Source organism: Zalophus californianus, chromosome 9, assembly GCF_009762305.2.
Source record: "Zalophus californianus isolate mZalCal1 chromosome 9, mZalCal1.pri.v2, whole genome shotgun sequence".
Lineage (NCBI taxonomy): Eukaryota > Metazoa > Chordata > Mammalia > Carnivora > Otariidae > Zalophus > Zalophus californianus.
This window is the reverse complement of record NC_045603.1, coordinates 15488191-15512985: the sequence shown is the minus strand read 5'-3', so window position 1 is coordinate 15512985 and position 24795 is coordinate 15488191. Positions and strand designations below refer to the sequence as shown.

Genomic DNA, 24795 nt, shown 5'->3' with positions numbered 1-24795 from the left:
GCAAGATTTGAGATGCTAGAAGGAATAAGGAACAAAGAAAGTGGAAATATGTAGGTAAATAAATACTAGCCTTATAAAACAGCAAAGATTGTATTTTGGATTTTTTAAAAGCAAAAAAGAAGGGGTGCCTGGGTAGCTCAGTCAGTTAAGTGTCCAACTCTTGATCTCAGCTCAGGTCTTGATCTCAGGGTCTGAGTTCAAGCCCCACATTGGGCTCCATGCTAGGTGTGGAGCCTACTTAAAAGCTAAAAAGAGAGAGATAATTAGTATGTTAAGTCAGGAAACTAATTGGACTTTAAAATTTTAAGTGTCTTAAGGGCCTTGTATTACTAAAAAGGGGCAGAGTTATTGATTAACTTTAGACACCGATCACTGTGCCTGCAGTAATTTCTAGGATAAATATTAAGTTAAAATTATGTGTAATTTAAAGCTAGTATAAAGAAATGAAAAAAAGTTAAAACAATCAATTTTAAAGAAGGGAAGATAAAGCAGGCAGGACAGAAAAAAAAAAAGAAAAGATGGTGGATATAAATCTAAATGCCCTGGTAATTACAACAAATGTAAATAAGCTTAAATTAAAAACTAAAAATTGTCAGGCCAATTAACCCAAAAGCCAAATATATGTTGTTTTTAAGAGACATCTAAAACAAAGATTCCAGATTGAAAACAAAAGGATACAAAGAGTTCACCATAAAAATATCAAAGAAATACAGCTATAGCTGTATTAATTACAAACATAATGGACTTTAGGGAAAATAGTATAAATTAAAAAGACACTGTTCATAATGATATACACTTCAATTCACCAAGAAAATACAATAATTATCTAATAATATAAATTTTATACCTATATCCATCACATTTCATAATGACAGAAACTAAAAGTATCAATTTACTAGGACATATATCTGTTATAACAACTTCAAAATGTATAAAGTAAAAAGTGACAGAACTTCAATTAGCAATAATCGCGCCTCGGATAAACCTCATTGGCTATGATACTGCCACTGCGCAAAGCTAAAAGTGACAGAACTTCAAAGAGAGATTCATGATTAAGTTGGGGGCATTTCAACACTTTTTTGACAATATCTGAGATAACAAGCAGATCAAAGATGATTATAGAAGATTTGGACAATACATTAACAACTGTAACTTAATTTAGAAAAATGAAAAACCAACTCCATCTAATAAAAGTAGTAGACAATGATAGAAAAGTATACACATTTTTTTTAAAAAAACTGACCATACATATGGACATTAAAAAAAGTCTAAACAAATTTCAAGAAATTTAAATAATACAGAGCATATTCTCTTATATTGATGTATTTAAGCTAAAAATTAACCCTAAAAAGATAATCAGAAAAATTTTCTGTTTGGAATATAAGTGTTATAAATAAAACATAAAGAAAAATACTTCTAAATAACTCAAGAAACAAAGAAACAAATCATAATAATATTTAGAAAATATTTGAGCTGAATGATAATGAACATATCACATTGAAGAGACCTGTGGGCTACAACTACAATAGAAATTAAAGGTACTTTTACACAGCTAAAAGCTTATGTTAGGGGGAAAAGGGCTACAAATTAATAGTCTAGGCATACACCCCAAGAAGTTAGCATTAAGAAAAAGATAAAAGAAAGAATAAAAATAATAGATACTAATGAAATTGAAAACAAACCTACAATAGAGAAGATCAATAACTACAAAAGTTGGTTCTCTGAGAAGATGATAAAATTAATCAACCTCTGTCATGGGGATAAAAGGGATCATACAGGGAACACAGTCAGTGGTATTATAATAGCATTGTATGGTGCCACATGGTAGCTACACTTGTGGTGAACATAGCATAATGTACAGACTTGTCAAATCACTGTTGTATCCTGAAACTAACATAACATTGTGGGTCCACGATACTTCAATTAAGAAAAAATTAATCAACTTCTGATGAAATTCATTAAAATGAAAAAGGAAAAGACACAAGTAATATCAAGAATGAAAAGGACAAAATAAATACAGGTGCTACTTACATTTAAATCACAAAAAAATAAGGTGAGTTTCAATTTCAAGAAATGGACTAGATTATTTAGATCAATGTTCCCATTAATAACAAATAAAAATATTAATATATATAAAACATCTTAAAGCATCTAAGAGCTGAGACAAGACAATAAGGAATTACCAAACCAAAAGTTAAGAAGAACACACAATCAGCTTTTGCCCTAAAAGAATTTGTTAATCCCAAAGAATCTGACCAGCAGTTTTGATCACCTCATGATACAAGAGGTACAGAAGTCAAAACCAAGGATCAGCCAAACATATAAAGTCTAAAAGAAGACACTCAAAACATTAAGCCAAAATGCTACACATTTCCTTTGGGAATGAATAAACCAGAAATAAAATCCTCTTCCACATGCCTTGTGGTGAGGAAGCCTTGGCATTCAAGCAGAAAAGGAGGGGAAAAAATAAAAAGAAAAGACTCTAAATTATAAGCACTGACCAGCCCCAGGGCAGATTTGCAGCCCAAATAAAAAGGATCAGGGTGGTCCACGAAACTTCAAACCATAAACTTAAAGTGTCCCTTAAGTGGCAGTGACTCTAATGCCACTAAGAAGTACAAATTCTTTGAGAAAGCCACCTTTATCCAGGGCCTCAGTTCTGAAAATTTTTCAAATACAAAAATCCTCAAAGCAGCTAAAGGGTAGGGGCAGATAACAGATTACCTTCAAAGGAGCAACAGTCCTCAACAACAACAATGAAAACTAGAAGACAGTATTCTATATTCAATAAGCTGCGGGGGAAAGGGAAAGTAATCTAAAATTCTATACCCATGAAAATATCTTACAGGTACAGAGATAAACATATAGATGTATTTTGATAAAAGATAAAAGGATTTGCCTCTAAAAGATCTCACTAAAGGAAATTCAAAATGATATGTTTCAGGCCAAAGTGAAGTGATTCTAGATGATCAATTGTTAGTATGTAAGAAAAACAAACAGAAAATAAAGTAGTAAATATAAATGAACTCAAACTTAACAAAAAAATATTGTAATAATGTCTAGGGGAATTGGTTTTTAAAAATGATAGAATTAAAACACAGAAGTTTAATTACAGAAGGGAATAATTAAATGTAAATGTTCTAGGCCCCATGTACTATACAGTAGGAAGGCAAAGGGTAAGGATTTGCATTAGACTTTGAAAAATTAAGTATATATCTCTTTTTTAAATCACTTTAAAGTCATGTAAGTATATTACCTTTATGGCATTTGATAAAATTTAACCACATATATGAAAATATTCTTAGAAAGCTAGAGAAACCATTTTTCTTAAGTTTCTTACTGTGACAAAATTTATCTAATGATGAAGAACAAATATCGTGAAAATGTCTATGCTAGAACAATCTACACATTTAATGCAATCCCTATCAAAATACCATCAACTTTTTTCAAAGAAATGGAACAGATAATCCTAAAATTTGTATGGAACCAGAAAAGACCCCGAATAGCCAGAGGAATGTTGAAAAGAAAAGCAAAGCTGGTGGCATCACAATTCCGGACTTCAAGCTCTATTACAAAGCTGTAACCATCAAGACAGTATGGTACTGGCACAAAAACAGACACATCAATCAATGGAACAGAACAGAGAGCCCAGAAATGGACCCTCAACTCTACGGTCAACTCATCTTCGACAAAGCAGGAAAGAATGTCCAATGGAAAAAAGACAGTCTCTTCAACAAATGATGTTGGGAAAATTGGACAGCCACATGCAGAAGAATGAAGCTGGACCATTTCCTTACACCACACACAAAAACAGACTCAAAATGGATGAAAGACCTAAATGCGAGACAGGAAATCATCAAAATCCTTGAGCAGCAACCTCTTCGACCTCAGCCACAGCAACTTCTTCCCAGAAACATTGCCAAAGGCAAGGGAAGCAAGGGCAAAAATAAACTATTGGGACTTCATCAAGATAAAAAGCTTTTGCACAGCAAAGGAAACAGTCAACAAAACCAAAAGACAACCGACAGAATGGGAGAAGATATTTGCAAATGACATATCAGATAAAGGCCTAGTGTCCAAAATCTATAAAGAACTTCTCAAAGTCAACACCCAAAGAACAAATAATCCAATCAAGAAATGGGCAGAAGACATGAACAGACATTTCTGCACAGAAGATATCCAAATGGCCAACAGACACATGAAAAAGTGCTCAACAACACTCGGCATCAGGGAAATCCAAATCAAAACCTCAATGAGATACCACCTCACACCAGTCAGAATGGTAAAAATTAACAAGTCAGGAAATGACAGATGTTGGCGAGGATGTGGAGAAAAGGGAACCCTCCTACACTGTTGGTGGGAATGCAAGCTGGTGCAGCCACTCTGGAAAACAGTATGGAGGTTCCTCAAGAAGTTAAAAGCAGAGCTACCCAGCAGTGGCACGACTACGTATTTACCCCAAACACAAAACGTAGTGATCCAAAGGGGCATGTGCACCCCAATATTTATAGCAGCAATGTCCACAATAGCAAAACTATGGAAAGAGCCTAGATGTCCATCGGCAGATGAATGGATAAAGAAGATGTGGTGTATACACACACACACACACACACACACACACACACACAATGGAATATTATGCAGCCATCAAAAAAATGAAAGCTTGCCATTTGCAACGACATGGTTGGAACTAGAGGGTATTATGCTAAGCAAAATAAGTCATTTAGAGAAAGACAAGTATCGTACAATCTCACTGATATGAGGAATTTGAGAAAGAAGACAGAGGATCATAGGAGAAGGGAGGGAGAAATCAAATAAGATGAAACCAGAGAGGGAGACAAACTTTAAGAGACTCTTAATCTCAGGAAACAAACTGAGGGTTGCTGGAGTGGAGGGGGATGGGAGGGATGGGGTGGCTGGGTGATGGACACTGGGGAGGGTATGTGCTATGATGAGTGCTGTAAATTGTGTAAGACTGATGAATCACAGACCTGTAGCCCTGAAACAAATAATACATTATATGTTAATTTAAAAAAATATAAAAAAAATTTTTAGTACCTATGGAAAAAAAGAGTAAGATATACAATGCAATAACTTTTTATGTGAATTTAAAAATAAGTACACAAGAAATAACAAGACCTATGTTGCAAGAACACAAAGAAATATATTAGAATATAAACAACATACTATATAATTACTTTCTGAAAGTAACATAAATATTAAGATACTTGTTTATATGGGGAATGGAAATTCAAATAGATAAATATAAAGGAGAACTAAAGAAAGAAAATAACCAAGAGAGAGACTTTACATACACCAATGATGATAATGTGTCTTGAAAAGAGGATTAGTTTAACTTTCTGCACTTAAGGTTAAGAAAAATCATACACTGAGTTCTTTTGTTATTAATAACACTTTTTCAGTTGACTCCAGATGTTTTGTGTACATAACTGTATCATGTAAAAACAGCAATGATTTTACCTTCTCTTCCATTTTTATACCTCTTAGGCCTGCATTAGGTAGTACCTCTAGCACAATGATAGCAATAGTGATGATAGCAAGCATCTGTATCTTTTCAGTTTTATAAAAATTCTTCCAAAATTTAGCCACTAAACATGATGCTAGCTTTTGAGCTGATTTTTTATATAACCATATTAAAAAGACTTTGGGTGCTCGGGTTGCTCAGTTGGCTAAGCCTCTGACTCTTGATCTCAGCTCAGGCCTTGATCTCAAGGTCATAAGTTCAAGCCCTGTATTTTTTACTTACTTACTTACTTACTTACTTAATTAAATGGTAGCCTTCCATTTCTGTTTAGCACTAGCTTTTATTAAGAATGAATGTAGGGGGCACCTGGCTGGCTCAGTTGATAGAGCATGCAACCCTTAATCTCAGGGTTATTGAGTTCAAGCCCCATGTTGGGCATGGAGCCTACTTACAAAAAAAAAAGGATGTTGAATTTTACTAAACATCTGACATCTGAAGATGCTCTTGTGATTTTTCTTTGCTCTATTAGTACAGAGATTATATCATTGTATTTCCAATATTGAATTATCCCTGCATTTTCAATATGCATGTAGAGCATATGTTTAAATATGATTTTTGTATTCTATTAGATAAATATGTACATTTTATTCCTAAATAATATTGGACTATAGATTCCTCCTCTTTTATTATGCTCTAGAACAGTGCTTTTCATGGCACTAAATTTACATATTCCTAAAAGTTCTGTAGAACTTTCCATGATAGGAAATCATGAGGCATTCAAGTATGTGACTAGACAAGATCACATAATGAATAAATGTGGATAGAGTTCTGTAGAACCCAACTATGAACCTATCTGGGCCTGATGCTTTTTATAAAAGTAACTCTTTGACAATATTCTGTATTCCTTCTGTAAGAACTGTCCTTTCAAAAGATCAATAAAATTGAAAAGCATCTGGCAATCTAACTAAGAAACAAACAAAAAAAAGAAACAAAAATACAAATACCTATTAGTATTTGTATTTGTATAACAGCAATTCTGGTGATTATTAAAATAAAAGAATGGGGCACACAACTTTAGCAATACATATAAAAATATAAAATGAGATTAAATGGTAGACATTTTAGGAAAAAATGAATTATTATCAAATTAAATGACCAAACTGACTAAAAAGAAAACCTAAGAAAATTAATAAACACCAATGGAACTGAAAAGTATGACAAAGATGATCTAAGTCAGGACTTGTTTCACTGCAATAAACAGAAATCTACTCAAACTAAGTCAAGCAAAAGAAAAAAAAAAGTATTGGGAAAATACTGGGGTATCTCACAGAACCTGTGCTCAGGGAGTATAGTCAGCTAAGGATTCTATAATGTTAGGAAACCAGGATTCCTGCTCCCTTTTGGAACTGAATGGTCTCATTTGTTCTTTCTATACACGTGCCCATTTTTTTTTCTTTCTACAATCACTTTTCTATGTAAGATTCCTAGCTTTTTATGCCTGCTCAATGTCAAGGCCCAATACCTACCAACTAGAGTCTCTATGTGCCTTTCTGAAACTTCCAAATTCCAAATTGGTAGAGCTTGGGTAAGGTATCAACTCTAGATCCAATAAACTGTCCACAGGAGAAAGATGAAAAATAGAGCACAATGTCATAAGCTACTAAAACAAAAGCTAAATTCATCCTTTTAGTAAGGGTTTTGACAGGGACAGTATAATGTGTGAACTGCGCATTTTTACAATTTTATTTTATTGGGTTTTTGTTGTTGTTGTTGTTGTTGCTCTTTAGAGAAAGAATGTGTACAAGCGGGGGGTGGGAGGGGAAGGGCAGTGGGAGAGGGAGAGAGAGAATCTTAAACAGGCTCCATGCAGGGCTTGATCTCAAGACCCTGAGATCATGACCTGAGCTGAAATCAAGAATCAGACGCTTAATTGACTGAGCCACCCACGTGCCCCATCCATTACCTTAACTTTGATACACCTTAAACCAAGTTTATCATTCTAACCCCCAAACTAGCTCCTTCTGACTTTGTCTCCCTTTCTGTGATCCCCAAACTTGGAATCATCTTTGTCTCCTCCTTTTCTAAAACCTCATATATATCACAAAATCCTTTTTAGTATTTCTCTTTCACTGATTCAATCTTTGCTTTCTGTTCCTATTATATGAGCCAAAGTTATGACCCTCATTACAAAAAGTAGCAACACTAAACCCTATAATAAAAAAGGTATGTTAACCCTAAAGTGAGAATCTGACCACCCAACACATGTTAATATCAATAAAAGGACTGGCAGGCACATTCTCTAATACATATACACTATACAGTAATTTAATACTAAGTCATTCTATTTATATTTTTTAAAGATTTTATTTATTTGAGAGAGTGAGAATGAGAGAGAGAGAGAGCACATGAGAGGTGGGGAGGGTCAGAGGGAGAAGGAGACTCCCCGCTGAGCAGGGAGCCCGATGCGGGACTCGATCCCGGGACTCCAGGATCATGACCTGAGCCGAAGGCAGTCGCTTAACCAACTGAGCCACCCAGTCGTCCAAGTCATTCTATTTATATATAGCCTTTTAATTCCAGCTGGCCTATATCACTTAAAAACAGCAAAACTTAAAGACACCACATATGTCATCAAGATATTTAGTTTGCTGTTATTGTTGCTACTGAGATGTAAAGCTGGAATAAGATAAAAATGGCAAAAGTAACTACAGTCAATAGAATCCCATTTTTTAAAATACCATTTTTCCTTCTTTCATTTCTAGGAAACCCTAATATCCAATTAAAACAAGTAAGCAACCCAAAACAAATAAAATATGTAAGAGTTTTAAAATGTCAAATCTTAAAATGTCAAATCTTAAAAACCTTAGTTACATCTTTTATAGTACTAATAATTACTTTTCCTAATACCATCACAGAAATCATACAATCTCTCCAAATCCTCTGTAAAACAGAGGCCAACACTCACTGATGGCCAAGACTAATTTCAGCTTCAGAAAAGCAAGCTATCACTTTCTAGCACATCTGATTCCTGTTTCAAAGTTCTAGGCATATCAAGAGTCAAACCTGCTTATGTCAGTTGAACTTAACTGTAATCACATAATTTAAGTTTTAATTAATTACTGATTGAGTGTAAAAAGAAAGCAGTTTGTCAAATCACTGTGTTGTACACCTGAAACTAATGTAACACTATGTTAAGTATACTTCATTTTTAAAAAAGCTGTTCTATTGAAAACTAAACTGAATGCTTCAAAATGGCTTGATAAAAGGTGAATCACTAAAAAAGTTTCTAATTTCCTGTGGATTAAATATTTATAATATATCATAAGAAAAAATGTACCAAAGAAATGTACTCAAGTTTGCTTCACAAGAGTCTTTAAGGTTTTAATCAGCTTTTAAAAAAAATAGGCACTATCAGACTATGGGTGTAATTTATGCATGAAAGCCAACATGAAACTCCATCAATGAAATCAGCAGAACAATACTCCTTTATACACTCAACCTACAAGTACATGTTGAATACCTATATTAACTTTTTGGTCTCAGGACCTTTTGTATTCTTAAAAATTACTGAATAATCCCAAAGAGCTTTGTCTTATAGGTAATATCTACCAACATTTACGTGAGAAATTAAAGCTGAGAAAATTTTAAAACGCAAGACTATACCCGCACACATTCCATTAGCCATCACAGCAATAATGTCATTACTCATCAGCACCTGGAAAACTTACTTTATACACATGTGAGTGACAGTTAAAAAGTCAAATAATGTCTTAGTATTATTATAAATGAAGACAGTTTTGGATTAACTAAAAGAGTCTCAAGAACCCATAAGCATCTCTGGACCAACCAATGAGAACCACTATTATAGGGTTGAAGAGCCAATAATGAATAATGAGGAAGCAACAATGAATCAACCCCTCTTTTGTGTAATTTGCTGAAGGAGAACAAAGAAGTAAATCAATAAATGCATAATTTCAGGTAGTGATAGATGCCATTAAAACAGGGCAAGGAGACAGGGAAAAGTGGGAGGTATGCAGAAGTAGGGGCAATTAATTTATATAGGATGGTCAGAAGAGGTCTCTTTGAGAACGGCTATTGAAGGAATGAGCCCTGCTAAGGTCTAAGATAATATTCCAGGTAGAGAAGCAGAAAATGCAAACACCTTGGAAGCCATGGGAAGATTCTGAGCATAGAAATGACCTGATCTGATTAAGGTTTTTAAAATATTCATCTGGCTTCCACACGGAACAGACCAGGAAGGCAGGTATAAAAATTGAAGTAGAAAAGTTAGGAGGCTATTGCAATGTCCTGAAAAAAAAAATTGGTGACTTGGATAGTATAATAGCAATGGAAGGGTGAGATTTGAAAGGATATCAAAGTTATTTTTAAGGAAAATCTATAATAACTGCTGAAAGACTAGACATAAGGTTTTGAGGAAAAAAAAAAAGAAATGAAAAAAGATGGCTCCTCCGATTTTGCAGGGCACCAAGGTAAATGTTGCCATTTATTGTGATACAGAAAAACCATGGTAGGTGGGGAGGATGGAGGCAAAACCAAGCTGAAGATACTTATTTGGAATCCAAATAAAAACACTGGATATGTGGGTCTGGAGCTCAAGATAGAGGTCAGGGCAGGAAATGCATGATAGGAAATCATGAGGCATTCAAGTATGTGACTAGACAAGATCACATAACGAATAAATGTGGATAAAGAAGTGAGTAAGAGAACTGAGATCTGGAATTTTGTCTTACATCAAAAGCTGTCAACATACATTTATGTAAGTGTTCTTTTTTATGTTTGCCTTTTTCAGAAAACTAATTTCTGGTCCCAATGGTATCAGATATCAGAGCTTTTTTCGTACTTCCCTTTTCATATTAGGACACTGACTCAAGAATCTCTGGAACTTCTCTTCTCTCAAACCAGTATTTCACTCCCTCCTTCCTCCCACCCACTCCCCCCTCCACACAAACACTAATTACCTCTACTCCTAATTTCTCCCTCTAGTTACCCCAGGGTTCTCTCTCCTCTGTGCTCCCAAGGTTTGCATATTTCTACAGAAGTCCTATTTAACATTCTATATTCTAATTATTTGTCCTTTAATGGTGTGCAAGTTTCCTTATGGGCAGGAACCTTGACTTTAATCTCTGTATCCCCAGGGCCCTGCAAAACAGGCTCTTAATGAATGTTTCCTAAATGAATAAAATGAAGGGTGAGTGACCTGCCCAAAATCAGTACCACTACTACTCAGTAAGAAAGTAGGGATTAGAATCTAGAGAGCCAGATATTCTAAACTCACTTTAATCTGTCATTCAAAGAACTCTACACTGGGGCCTCACGTTATCTATATATTTTCTATTTATCATCCCGTCTTGACCGTAAGTTTGGTGATGTGCCCAAAATTCACCTTCTTCAGCCTGTCCAGAATCTGGTAAGACTTAAGTCTTACCTCTCCCATAAAAACTCTCATCAATCCCTCAGTCACTGCCCTCCTCCCCCACACCAGCCACACACACAAAAATCAGTAACCCCTTATATAATCTGATTTCTGATCTTACAACTACATTAAAACTACTCTTTCAAAGTTTACCAAAGGCCTTTATAACAGTTAAAGTATAATTTTCAAAACAGTAAAATCATGATTATCATAAAAATATTAAATGAATATATGGCAGAGATTTTATTTAATTCATTATAATGAATTAAGGGATCAGTAAGATGCTAAAATTGGTTCAAATGAGAATTGGACATACAGAGATTTACAATGCTCACGCTACAAAATTCATTTGCATGACATGAATAGGAATAATTTACATTGGTATGGACAGGAAACATTTGTTCTGTTATCAGTTTTCTAAATCTTAACTTTTTAAAAAATTTTATTTCAAGTGTAATTAAACATACAGTGTTCTATTAGTTTCAGGTGTACATTGTAATGATTCAACAATCCTATATTTTCTCAGTACTCATCAACATAAGTGTACTCTAAATTCCCTTTACTATTTCACCCACCTCCACACCCACCTCCCTCTGACAGCCACCAGTTTGTTCTCTGTATTTGAGTCTCGTTTTTTCGTTGGACTCCTTTTTTTCTATTCATTTCTTAAATTCCACATATGAGTGAAATCATATGTTATTTGTCTTCCTCTGACTGACTTACTTCACTTAGCATTATACTTTCTAGGTCCATCCATACTGTTGCAAATGGCAAGATTTCATTCTTTTTTATGGCTGAGTAAAATTCCACTGTGTGTGTGTGTGTGTACACCACAAGATTTCATTCTTTTTTACGGCTGAGTAAAATTCCACTGTGTGTGTGTGTGTGTGTGTGTGTGTGTGTACACCACATCTCCTTATCCATTTATCTTATCAGTGGACACATGGGTTGGTTCTATGTCTTGGCTATTGTAAATAATGCTGCAACAAACACAGAGGTATATACATCTCTCTGAATTAATGTTTTCATTTTCTTTGGGTAAATACCCAGAGTGGAATTACTGGATATGGTATTTCTATTTTTAATTTTTTTGTGTGATTTTATACCTTTATTTGACAATCAGCGATTAGTTCTCATCCACATTAACTGTCTGTAGATTTCTGAAAGTGGTGACAGGTACATAGGTAACCAGTGTGTACAGCTTGTTCGGTGAATCTTCATCCTTGTTATGTTTTCTGGACAACCGCGCATGGATATGGTATGGAACATTCCTTTGGCCCAGACAGCTTTGTTGAGCCTCGTGTCAATGCGCACATCTGGAGTTCCCATCTCCTTCATGGCAAATTTCCGGATCTCTTTGAGTGCCCGAGGGGCACGCTTCTTGAAATCCACTCCATGGATGCACCTGTGAATGTTGATGGTATATTCTCTGGTCACTACCTCGTTGATGGCAGAACGGCCCTTCTTCTCGCTACCCTTCTTCGCGGGAGCCATTCTGCTAGGCCCTGGTTGGAAAGGAAGCAATTTTTAATTTTTTGAAGAATCTCCATACTGTTTTCCACAACGGTTGCACCAATTTGCATTCCAACCAATAGTGCACAAGGGTTCCTTTCTCTCCACATCTTCACCAACACCTGCTTCTTGTGTTTTTAATTTTAGCCATTCAATAGGTGCGAGGTGATATCACATTGTGGTTTTGATTTGCACTTCCCTGATGATGAGTGATGTTGAGCATCTTATCATGTGTCTGTTGGCCATCTCTATGTCTTCTTTAGAAAACTGTCTAGGGGCGCCTGGGTGGCTCAGTCATTAAGCATCTGCCTTCAGCTCAGATCATTGTCCCAGGGTCCTGAGATTGAGCCCTGCATCAGGCTCCCTGCTCCACAAGAAGCCTGCCTCTCCCTCTCCCATCCCCCTACTTGTGTTCCCTCTCTCGCTGTGTCTGTCAAATAAATAAATAAAATATTAAAAAAAAACAAAAACAAAAAACTGTCTATTCAGGTCCTCTGACCATTTTTTAATCAAATTGTTTGTTGAGCGTTGAGTTGTATAAGTTCTTCATATATTTTGGATATTAACTCTTTATCAGATACATCACCTGCAAATATCTTCTTCTTTCACAGGTTGCCTTTTTGTTTTGTTTATGGTTTCCTTCACTGTGCAAAAGCTTTTTATTTTGGTGTAGTCCCAATAGTTTAATTTTGCTTTTGTTTCTCCTGCCTGAAGAGATTTCTAGAAAAATGTTTCTACAGCTGATGTCAAAGAAATTACTGTCTGTACTTTCCTCCAGGCATTTTATGGTTTCAGGTCTCACAGTTAGGTCTTTAATCCATTTTGAGTTTATTTTTGTGTATGGTGTACAAAAGTGGTCCAGTTTCATTCTTTTTCATGTAGTTGTTCAGTTTTCCCAGCACCATAACTTTTTTCCCCCCAGAGGTAGAATTTAGTGATTCATCAGTTGCATATAACACCCAGTATTCATTCTGTCAAGTGCCCTCCTTAATGTCCACACCCATTTACCCCACCCCCCCACCTACCTCCCCTCTAACAACCCTCAGCTTTTTTCCTATAGTTATGAGTCTCATAGTTTGTCTCCCTCTGATTTCATCTTATTTTTTTCTTTCCCTTATGTTCATCTGTTTTGTTTCTTAAATTCCACATATGAGTGAAATCATGATATTTCTCTTTCCCTGATTTATTTTGCTTAGCATAATACCCTCTAGTTCCATCCACATCGTTGCAAATGGCAAGATTTCATTCTTTTTGACGGTCAAATAATAGTCCACTGTGTGTATATATGTGTCTGTGTGTGTGTGAGCACATCTTCTACATCTTCTTTATCCATTCATCTGTTAATACACACACATCTTCTTTATCCACTTGTCTGTTGATGGACCTCTGGGCTCCTTCCATATTTTGGCTATTGTGGACATTGCTTCTATGAACATAGAGGTGCATGTGTCCCTTCGAATCACTATATTTGTATCCTTTGGATAAACACCTAGTAGTGCAATTGCTGGGTTGTAAGGTAGCTCTATTTTTAACTTTTTGAGGAACCTCCACACTGTTTTCCAGCGTAGCTGTACCAGTTTGCATTTCCACCAACAGTGTGGGTTGGAAGGGCTAGGAAGGGTTCCTCTTTCACCACATCCTTGCCAACATCTGTTGTTTCCCGAGTTGTTAATTTTAGCCATTCTGACTGGCCAGCACCATAACTTTTATCTACACTTTGCCTTTTATCTCTTTTTACAGAGTTGTAAAGTAGTCTAGACAATCAAGAACAAAAGTGCATAACCCTAAGTTAGAATAATGTAATTTCTGGAGGGTCCTCTATATCCCAGAGGGTCTACTGCCCAGCATTCAAGACATTCAGTCATTTCTTCCACCCGTTTCCAAGTCATTGAGTATTTTTCCCATATAACTGTCAAAACTCATCCTAACTTGCCTTCTTCAGCACAATGAAGAAAAATTCTTGCCACCTTTGGTTTCCATGATGCAGTACTCACCTGGCTCCTCTTTTTACCTCTCTGACTGATTCTCTCAGTCTCCTTCACCAGTTTCCATTCATCTTAAATATAGTAACCACCAAAATTTTGATGCATTTTACTCTACCCAATATCACCAGTCATGCTTCACCTATTAATTATATAGGATTTACTCCCATATCCACAGTTCTAATGTCTATAATCCCCAAACTTGAACTTCTCTTTTCCCCATTTCCCATGTTGATATCTTAGCAGTACCTCAAATTCAGCAATGACCTAAACTAAACTCATTCTTTTCCTCATCGAAATATGATCTATTCCTGCATTCTCTAACAGCTAATTGTCAAAGAGGCACAAAGCATGAGAATCTTACATTCTAATGCCTCTCTGAAACTGCCTTTTTGACAGTAACCTAAACTGTCCACTGCACCTCTACAATCACTCTCTTGCATCTTCCCCTTCCTCACAGACTTTTCCCTAATTAAAGTCTATACTACCTTTCAATGGACTATTGATAAAGCCTCCATTCTGCTCTACTATCTCTTTCCTCTATCATTCATTCAACTGCCAAATTATATTTCCTCAAAAAGGAGTCAAAGTTTTTCTGACCTTCTGATCTGAGTTCTTACATAATAGGCATCTATTGTTTTAGGACATCCACCTACTTTCTACTCATTCTACTTCAGTTACTTCAGTCCATTTGAGTTGATCCACCCATGAGGCACACAACTGCAGCTCACACAGATGCTCACAATGACTGGCTCATAAATTGATTCAAACAGAGCCAATGAAGTACCACAGACTTTTGCTGAGACTTCTGGGGCAGAGACATATGCTTTTTACTACTGTAACTGCTATTGTTATTGCTCTATTTCACCACCAGAGGACAGTCTGAGAAGTCAACCCAGAATAAGTGAAGTTTGGAGATGCAGAGGGAAATTTGGTCCTGGAGACATCTTCTGAGCCCTAGCACCAACCCATATGTCTGAAGCCACTTCCCCTTGGGTTGTTCAATTATATTTGCCAATAAACTCTCTTTCTGCTTAAGCCTGTTTGAGTCAGGCAAAACCATCCAGAGTACTAAACAATACTTCCTGTCTTCTCATGCACCATATGACTCAGTTACACCAACATCTATACCAGTATCAGAATATTGTGCTTTGCCTCATGTTATTTCCTTAGCCTGAAGTTTTCTTCCCTCAACCTGGACGGAATTCCTTCCCTCTATTCTGTGTTTATTAAGATTCATCTCATACTTCAAGGCTCAGCTCAAATGCCTCAGTGAAGCAATCCTCTAAGGCTAGAAAAAGAAGCAAAGGACTAGATTACACAGGGATTTTAAACTATGCTATGGCTTTTGAACTTTAACCTAAAGGTAAAGAAGTGTCACTGAAGGATTTTAAAGAGTAAAGGACATGAAGAGATTAGCAATTTTAAAGGATCACTCTGGTTGCTGTATAGAGAATGAATTAGAGAAGGGCAAAGGGGACAATGATTCATAAACTACTCAAATAATCTAGCCAAAAGGATGGTGGTATGGAAGTGACAGTGGAGAGAGAAGAATGTATTTCTGTGGTTATTTTATTTCTGAATAAATCCCTCTTTATACTGAGGGCAGAGAAATTATCTACTGACTTCCATTTACCCACAGAAATTAACAAAGTGGTTGGCACACAGTAGGAACTCAAATATTTCTTAAATAAATTAATATATAATTAACAATCTTATCTGTCAATTGAGCAACTGGGCAAATGATGGTATTATTTATGAAGATAGGAGACACAGGAAAATTCAGTTTGTTTTTGAGATAGAGATAATGGAGATGATGATCTTTGTGGTTTTTAATTTTTTTAGAGGGGGAGGGGGGAGAGGCTGAAGGGGAGGGAGAGAGAATCTGAAGCAGGCTCCACTCCCAGCCCGGAGCCTGACACAGGACTCCACCTCACAGCCCTGAGATCATGACCTGAGCTGAAATCAAGAGTCAGATGCTTAACCAAGTGAGCCACCCAGGTGCCCCGATGATCTGTTTTGAACAGACTGAGTTTAAGGTAATATAATACAATCAGACAGGGAATCTATATATAATGGATGCATATCTGGGGATCAGGAGAGAGATATGAATTGAAGATGCTGATTTGTGAATCTTGAGCAAATGGATAACTGACTTTTTGAAGAGAGAGGAGACTGTCTAGGAATTATGTAAAATGAAAAACAGGTGATCACAGACCTAAGGGGCATTTAAGAGCTGAACAGAAAAAGAGAAGTAAAGGAAGAACACTAATAGCTTTGGCAGAAAAAAAAAAAAAAAAAAACAAATAAACAAGAGGAAGGTCCTCTAACCAATTTAAAGGGAAGAAGAGGAAAGTGTGGTCAAAAGTGTCCAACATGGTAAAAAGTCAAGGAATGAAAAGTTTAAAAGTATCCTTTGGATGAATACTATCTTGGTGGAGTAGATGCAGTGGAACCCAGACTAGGAGTGGACTGAAGAAGGGTGAGTAGAAAGAAGATAAAGAAATGAAGTCAGCCAGTATTAGACATCTTATACATTAAATTTGGCTAAAAAGAAACTGAGAAACATAGTTACAGGGTAGGAACATACTCAAAGGGTAGGTTTTCCTCCCCTGTTGGTTTTCTTGTCCTTACAGAACTGGGACTTATGCATGTTTAAGTGCTGACTGGAAGCAAACCATAAAGAGGTTAAAGAAAGGGTAAGAGAATAAATCATCAAAAATGAGTCACAATATGTGTGTGTATATCAAAACATCATGTGGAACACCTTAAATATATAGAATTTTTATTTGTCAAATATACCTCACTAAAGCTGTAAAAAATATGAGCAGTTTAAAATGGGGTATACCTGAAAAGACTGGTTTTGAATAAGGAAAGCAATGTCTCTTCCACTGAAATCAGACAGTAGAAGGAAAGAATGGGTAAGGATGTAGGTATGTTTATAGATTTGGTTATTGAAAATTAAAAGAATCTACATGTGATAATGGCAACTGTGTTTTTTTTAAGATTTTATTTTTATTTATTTGAGAGAGAGCGAGAGAGAGAAAGAGATAGCGCACAAGCAAGGGAGGGGCAGAGAGAGAGGGAGAAGCAGGCTCCCCACTGAGCAGGGAGCCTGACGTTGGACTCAATCCCAGGACCCCAGGATCATGACCTGAGCCGAAAGCAGATGCTTAACCAACTGAGCCATCCAGGCGCCCTTGTCAACTGTGTTTTAAACATGTTGAAGTTTAAATGTCAAAAATAGTTATCTTCACTGAAAGTTGTTTCTCTGAATTATGAGTTTAAGACACATTAGCATCAAAGTTAAATGAAGTAACTGTCACATTCCTAAACCCTAGACTTAACAAAGAAAATTTTAAAAATATGTATCAAATGCCTACTTTGTACGGACACTGTGGAGAACACAGAGAGCTCTTGCCCCCAGTATCTGTACAGCCTTGTTACCTCCCTTTCTTTAGGTCTCTGTTCTCACATTCTGCTTTATTTCTCTCCATTATACTTACCACCACCTGACATATTATATATATTTTATTGCCTGTTTCCCCTCCTAGACTAGAAGGACCTCAAGGGCAGGGACTTTCTCTTATTTACTGTTGTATCTCCAGTACTAAAACAGTGCCTACTATAAACATGAATGAAAAATAAATCTTTGATTGAATGAAATGGTACCTTCTCTTCAGGAAAAAGAGTTGCAATCTGTTAAATGAAGGAGAAATGAATATATGAGGACTATATCAATATTCACAAAATAAGAAGTATTTACTTCTTTTTAATGGTATTTAATGGTGATGTGGGAAGCAATATCAAAAAATGGCGTAAGACAAGATGTCCATCAACAGATGAATGGATAAAGAAGATGTGGTACATATATACAATGGAATATTATGCAGCCATCAAAAAACGAAATCTTGCCATTTGCAATGACGTGGATGGAACCGGAGGGTATTAGGCTAAGCAAAATAAGTCAATCAGAGAAAGACAAGTATCATATGATCTCACTGATATGAGGAATTTAATCTCAGGAAACAAACTGAGGGTTGCTGGAGTTGTGGGGGTTGGGAGGGATGGGGTGGCTGGGTGATAGACATTGGGGATGGTATGTGCTATGGTGAGTGCTGTGAATTGTGTAAGACTGATGAAATCACACACTTGTACCTCTGAAACAAATAATGTATTATATGTTTAAAAAAGAAGAAGAAGAAGAAGATAGTAGGAAGGGAAAAATGAAGGGGGGGGAATCGGAGGGGGAGACGAACCATGAGAGACTATGGACTCTGAGAAACAAACTGAGGGTTTTAGAGGGGAGGGGGTTGGGGGCATGGGTTAGCCCGGTGATGGGTATTAAGGAGGGCACATATTGAATGGAGCACTGGGTGTTATACGCAAACAATGAATCATGGAACACTACATCAAGAGCTAATGATGTAATGTATGGTGACTAACATACTAAAATAAAATTTTAAAAAAATGGCGTAAGAATTCATAAGACTGTAAAGTGTAAAGCATCCCAGACAACATGATAAAAAATGTATTATGGAAAAGGCAGCATGTGGACTGGACCTTAAAGGGGTAGGTAGATTTTTTTAAGTGTACAATTCAATGTTTTTTTAGTATATTCAAAGAGTTGTGCAACCATCACCTTCTAGAATATTTTCATCACCTCAAAAAGAAACCCCATGCCCCTTAGCTACCACCTCCCAACTCCCCCAAGTCGGCTAGCCCTAAAAAGCCACTAATCTAATTTCTGTCTCTACATATTTGCCTATTCTAGACATTTCATATAAACATAATCAAATAATTTGTGAAATTTTGTGACTGGCTTCTTCACTTAGCATAATGTTTTTAAGGTTCATCCATGTTTTAGCATGTATCAGTACTTCATTTCTCTTTATGACTGAATACTACTCCATTGTATGGATATAACATATTTTAACCATTCATCAGTAGATGGTCATTTGGGTTGTTTCTACCCTTTGACTATTATGAATAATGTAAATTATTAAAATAATAGTCCTATGAACATTCATATATAAGTTTTTGTGTGGTGTAATTTTAGTAAGAGATAAGTAAAGGAAGGAATGGAAATTTTTTTTTAAAGTACGCTCCACCCACAAAGTGGGGCTTAAACTCACAACCCTGAGATCAAGAGTGGCATGCTCTACCAACTGAGCCAAACTGAAATATTTTATATCATTCAATCCCAAATATGACAAATTCAAGATAATGTTTTCACTGATGAGGCCAAGTGAATTTTCATAAAGCTTAATTTATTCAAGTCAAAGGACTGTCCTTTATTTTCCAACAATGTCCTTCAAAGTTTCTTTTTAAATGTTAAAAGATCCTTTTTAAATGAAATTATAGCAATATTAAAAGGTAATTTTGGGGGGCGCCTGGGTGGCTCAATTGGTTGGGCATCCGACTCTTGATCTCAGCTCAGGTCTTGATCTCAGGGTTGTGAGCTCAAGCCCTGCACTGGACTTCATACTGGGCACGGAGCCTACTTAAAAAAAAAAAAAAAAAGGTAGTTTTGTTAATTTACTCAGGTAAAAACTTCGTTAAATCCAATCCAAAAATCTAGGAAATGCTGTTGACTGAAGGAAATGGCATGAAGGAAAGAAAGTAGAAACCCACAAAATAGCCTGAATGCCAACTAAGGAGATTGCACATTATCCTACGTCATAAGGAAATGAATAAAGTTGTTTCACTATAAAAGTACTGACTTCTGGATGCCATTTCATTCAATGAACTGTAACTGAGCTACAGCTATATAAAAAGTACTGAATTCGGGGCTATGACAACAGACTAAATAAAACTCTGTCCCTGCCTTTTTATAACTTAGTCTTTAGTATAAGAAAAAAGTCTCCATTCATTATTACATCTTTACCCATCTTTCAGAAAGGACAATATTTAATAGTTAAAAATAATCTTTTAAAAAGGAAAATATGGTGGTGCCTGGGTGGCTCAGTCATTAAGCGTCTGATCTGGTTGTCTGCTCAGCGGGAGGCCTGCTTCTCCCTCTCCCACTCCCCCTGCTTGTGTTCCCTCTCTCGTCTCTCTGTCAAATAAATAAAATCTTAAAAAAAAAAAAAAAGGAAAATATGGGACTATTCCTACTGTGCTTAAAGCTTTATTTCACTCATTTGACAATGTGAGTTGCTGGGTGTACAAAGATAACATATAACTAACTCCTATCCTACAGAAGCTTACAGTCTAGATTTTATAAACTTATCAAATGCTCTAGAGGAAACTGACTGCAAACATGTAATTAGATATTATTCACCTAGGGCTTTCAATTTAGTAGCAAATAACAAAAAAGCACTTACCAGTCACATTTTAAACATTTTACATTTGTTAAATAATTTATTAACAGTTTTATGAAAAGGTTATTACTATATTAAGATATTATTAATACATTAAAATATATTAATTTATCTTTTCCCAGAATCTACATTAATGACATCAGTTCTGCTAATGAGTGCTTTTAAATACAGTTGCTGTATCATTCCCATCAGCGCAAACATACGGTAATTTCTCCAATCTTCAAAAAAAAAAAAAATTCTCTCTTGAATTCACATTCCAACCCAGGCACCTTATCATTTTTCTGATCCCCTTATAACAAAACTCCCTAAAAGACCTGTCTGTAGGAGATGTCCCCCAAATTTTCTCCTCTCAGCCTCTCTTTACCATTCCAGAAAGGCTTTGCCTCTGACACTACCGAAACCACTCCAGTCAAGACTGTAAATGACCTCAAAATCCTAAACAGGATTTTTAGTTTTTAGTTCTTATCTCACTTGACCTATCAGCAACACCTGACAGAGGTAAAGCATGCTCTTGGAAATACTTTATTTGGCCTCTAAGACACCATACTCTTCTGGGTTTTCTTCTCATCTTACTAGATACTCCTCAATCTCCTAGGCTAATTCTTCCACAGCTCCACAATTTCTACACATTAGAGTATCCAAGGCTCTGACCTTGGACCTACTCTGTTTTCTATCTACACTCACTTCCTTATGTTCTCACAAAGTCTCATGGCTCCACTAGAATTTAACTTTAACAGGAAAGGGATTTTTTTAGCTATTTTTGTTAATGCTGAATGCCCTGAACATAAAACAATACCTGGCATGTAGTAGGTACATGACAAATATTTGTTCAATGAAAGGATGAATGAATAAATGGCTTAAATATTATCTACAAACTGATGACTCTCCAATTTATACCTCCTGCCTGGAACTCTGTCCTGAACTCCCGATATATCCAACTGTCAATCTGCCATCTCTACTTGGATGTATAATAAACATCCCAAACCTAAGTCCAAAAGAGAACTCAATCACCCTCCCAATGGCTTCTGCAAATGACTTCACTTTCTTGGCCAAGTGCAGCTTTAGCCTAGTTCCTCAAACAATTTCAAAATAATCCCTAATCTCTTCTCTTTCTCTAATACCACGTAACCGATCTGCCAACAAATACTGTGGATTCTTTTTTTTTTTAAGATTTTATTTATTTATTTGAGAGAGTGAGACAGAAAGAGCATGAGAAGGGGGAGGGTCAGAGGGAGAAGCAGACTCCCCGCTGAGCAGGGGGCCCGATGCCGCACTCAATCCTGGGATTCCAGGATCATGACCTGAGCCGAAGGCAGTTGCTTAACCAACTGAGCCACCCAGGTGCCCAATACTGTGGATTCTTCCTTCAAAATATACTCAGCATTTGACTACTTCTCACCACGCCCACCACTATCACTGTGGTTCAAGCTGGAAGAATCCAACAGCTTCCTGTTTCTTGTCCACCTTCTCCTCCCAATCTAGAACTATGATCAGAGAAATTTTTTCAAACTTAAATTAGATCACACCACTTCTCTGCTCATAATCCTCCAATCATTCCCTCTTTGCTCTGAGTAAAAGCCCAAATCTTGACAACTGCCTATAAACCTCTACTCAGTCTGGCCCGCTTACGTCTCTGACCTCACCTACTACTACCACTATTCTGTTCCTTTTTTTTTTTTAAAGATTTTATTCATTTATTTGACAGAAAGGGACACAGCGAGAGAGGGAACACAAGCAGAGGGAGTGGGAGAGAGAGAAGCAGGCTTCCCGCTGAGCAGGGAGGCCGATGCGGGGCTCGACGCGCGGGCTCGATCTCAGGACCCCGGGATCATGACCCAAGCCGAAGGCGGACGCTTAACGACGGAACCACCCAGGCGCCCCTATTCTGCTCCTTTCATATTGCTTCTTTTGCTGTTTCTTCCAAAGGTGAAACACATTTCCACTTCATGGCCTTTTCCCTCACTGTTCTCCCTGCCTGGAACGCTTTTTCCCTAGATATCTGCAATCCATTACCTGTTTCATCAGTTTAACTGCCACCTTCTGAGTTCTCGGCGATCACCATATTTAAAACTGCAGGGAGGGGCACCTGGGGTTGACTCAGTCCGGTGAGCAGCTGCCTTCAGCTCAGGTCATGATCTCGGGGCCCTGGGATGGAGCCCCAAGTTGGGCTCCCTGCTCAGCGGGGAGTCTGCTTCTCTCTGCTCCTGTCCCCGGCTCGTGCTCGCTCATTCTAGCGCGCGCTCTCTCTCAAATAAATAAAATCTTTAAAAAAAACAAAAAACAAAAAAAAAAACTGCAAGGATAATCCCACCCCATTGTATTCTTTATCCCCTATCTCTTCTCTATATTTCTCCACAGCTTTTATCACCATCAACTACTATATATTTGACTGTCTGGGACATAACGCTCGAAAAGGATAAGAATTTTTGTCCGTTTCATTCACTACTATATCCCTGGTGTTTAAAGCAGTGCTAGGAATACAGTAGTGATCAATAACCTATCCGTCAAACAAATGCTTTCATTTCCACCAGGGGGCCTAACAATCACCTAGCCTGGTATTCAGGAAACGACCATAAAGCTTCTCGAAAATTTTTTTCAGTGCTCTGATCCCTAGAAGGCTTTACACTTTGCCTAGAAAGAAAAACTGTGCTTTCTCTAGTCAACCACAAGGAGGAGTTGAGAGGAAGAGCTGAGCAAAGAGAAACCAGATGTTTCCCTTGCTTTTCCTACGGCGACCTCGAGGTGGAAGAAAAGTGGATTTGGAGGTGCCTGTACTGAATGATTTTTCTCCACACTATGCGTTACCTAGACACCCACAAACGTAAACACGCAAAGCAGCGATCCTTTCGAATGCCACAGAGGCCAAGAAAATCAATCCAGCGGCCACTGAGAACTCGGAGGGTGTTTCTTTAACAACACCGCTAAGAATTCCCCATAAAACCAGGGGAAGAGTTCCCACTAGCGCAGAGGCACGTAACTCACACATGAAGGCCAAGGTGTTCCCGGTTGCTGGTACTCTCTGGCCAGAGAACTATTAAATCAATTCCATTTCATTCTCAAGGCACCTCCAACTTGGAAAACGGCGTTAAGTACCGCGGTCCCAGGTCTAAATTCTCAGATTCGGCCGATTGCAAGTCAAGTCCTGATTCATTAAACACCAAAATCCCCATTTCCCACGGGATTTCGACTTACCGCCACCTGTTGATGCCCACATTGGAGGAGCCGGCGAACCAGGGGTCGAGGATGTAGACGCAGCGGATGGTGTCAGCGCCCTGAATGCACTCCTTCAGGGCGGGGTTGTCGTGAAGCCGGAGCCCCTTTCGGAACCAGTGCACGGCGTTCACCCCCATCCCGGGGGCGCGGCGGCGGGCGAGTCCTTGCCCAGTTCCCCCACCGAGAAATTCAAGGAAAGAAGGGCCGGCTCATACCCGACACCTCTGCTTCCAGGGGAACCGCCACACCCAAGGAGAGGGGAAAGGGCGGCAGAAGGGAAAAAAGGAAAAAATGAGTCCGAGGAGGGGGCCGGAGAAGGAGAGGACGCTGGAGGCGCAGCTGGAAGATGAATGGAGGTTGCCGTCAGCGGAGTCCGGGTGTGACGCCCTTTAGGAACCGGCGCCCGCCGCAACCGCCGGCACGAGCCGCATCGCTTCGAGGGCCTCGGAGCCCGGGGAATGAGCACGTTCCACGAGCCCGAGCCGCCACGACGGCCCCGACCAGCACCGGCAGCCCCAGGAGGTTCGTCACGAAAACCTCGCCCCACCGAGGCGGCCCCGGAGGAGAAAACCGCCCGCCTGAGGCGAGCCACCGAGAGGGATGAGAGGGGATCCAGCCACAGTCGGCCACGCCGTCTCTCGGTCAGGGGAAGAGGAGTGAGCACGGAGGCGGTGGTCGAGGCCGCTGGACGGTTGCCGGCCGGTGACCGGTCCCGAGGCTGCCCGGGTGACTCCGCCGCCACCGCCGCGTCAGCGGCCTCGGCCCCGCCCCCGGATCCTCATTGGAGAGCGCGCTCCCCACGTGACCCCCGGCACCTCACGTTTCTGAAGTGTGTTTACTACAGCG

The 24795-nt window shown here is 38.1% G+C and overlaps 1 protein-coding gene and 1 pseudogene across 5 annotated transcripts in view; both read right to left on the bottom strand.

Moving 5' to 3' along the window:
• CRY1 (cryptochrome circadian regulator 1) overlaps window positions 1–24425 on the bottom strand; it is a 120209-nt gene extending 95784 nt beyond the window's left edge. For 4 of the 5 annotated variants that reach the window (XR_003519699.2, XR_003519700.2, XM_027592211.2 and 1 more), the window contains exon 1: window positions 23929–24123. Coding sequence is in view for 3 of the 5 variants with exons in the window: in XM_027592211.2 (XP_027448012.1) it covers window positions 23929–24086 (158 nt within the window). In the remaining 2 variants the exon portion in view is untranslated. Of the gene's footprint in view, window positions 1–23928 lie in introns of all 5 variants that reach the window. The other variant, XM_027592210.1, reaches the window with a different exon arrangement.
• Window positions 910–1019, bottom strand: LOC113923183 (annotated as a pseudogene).
• Window positions 24426–24795: the final 370 nt, after the last annotated feature.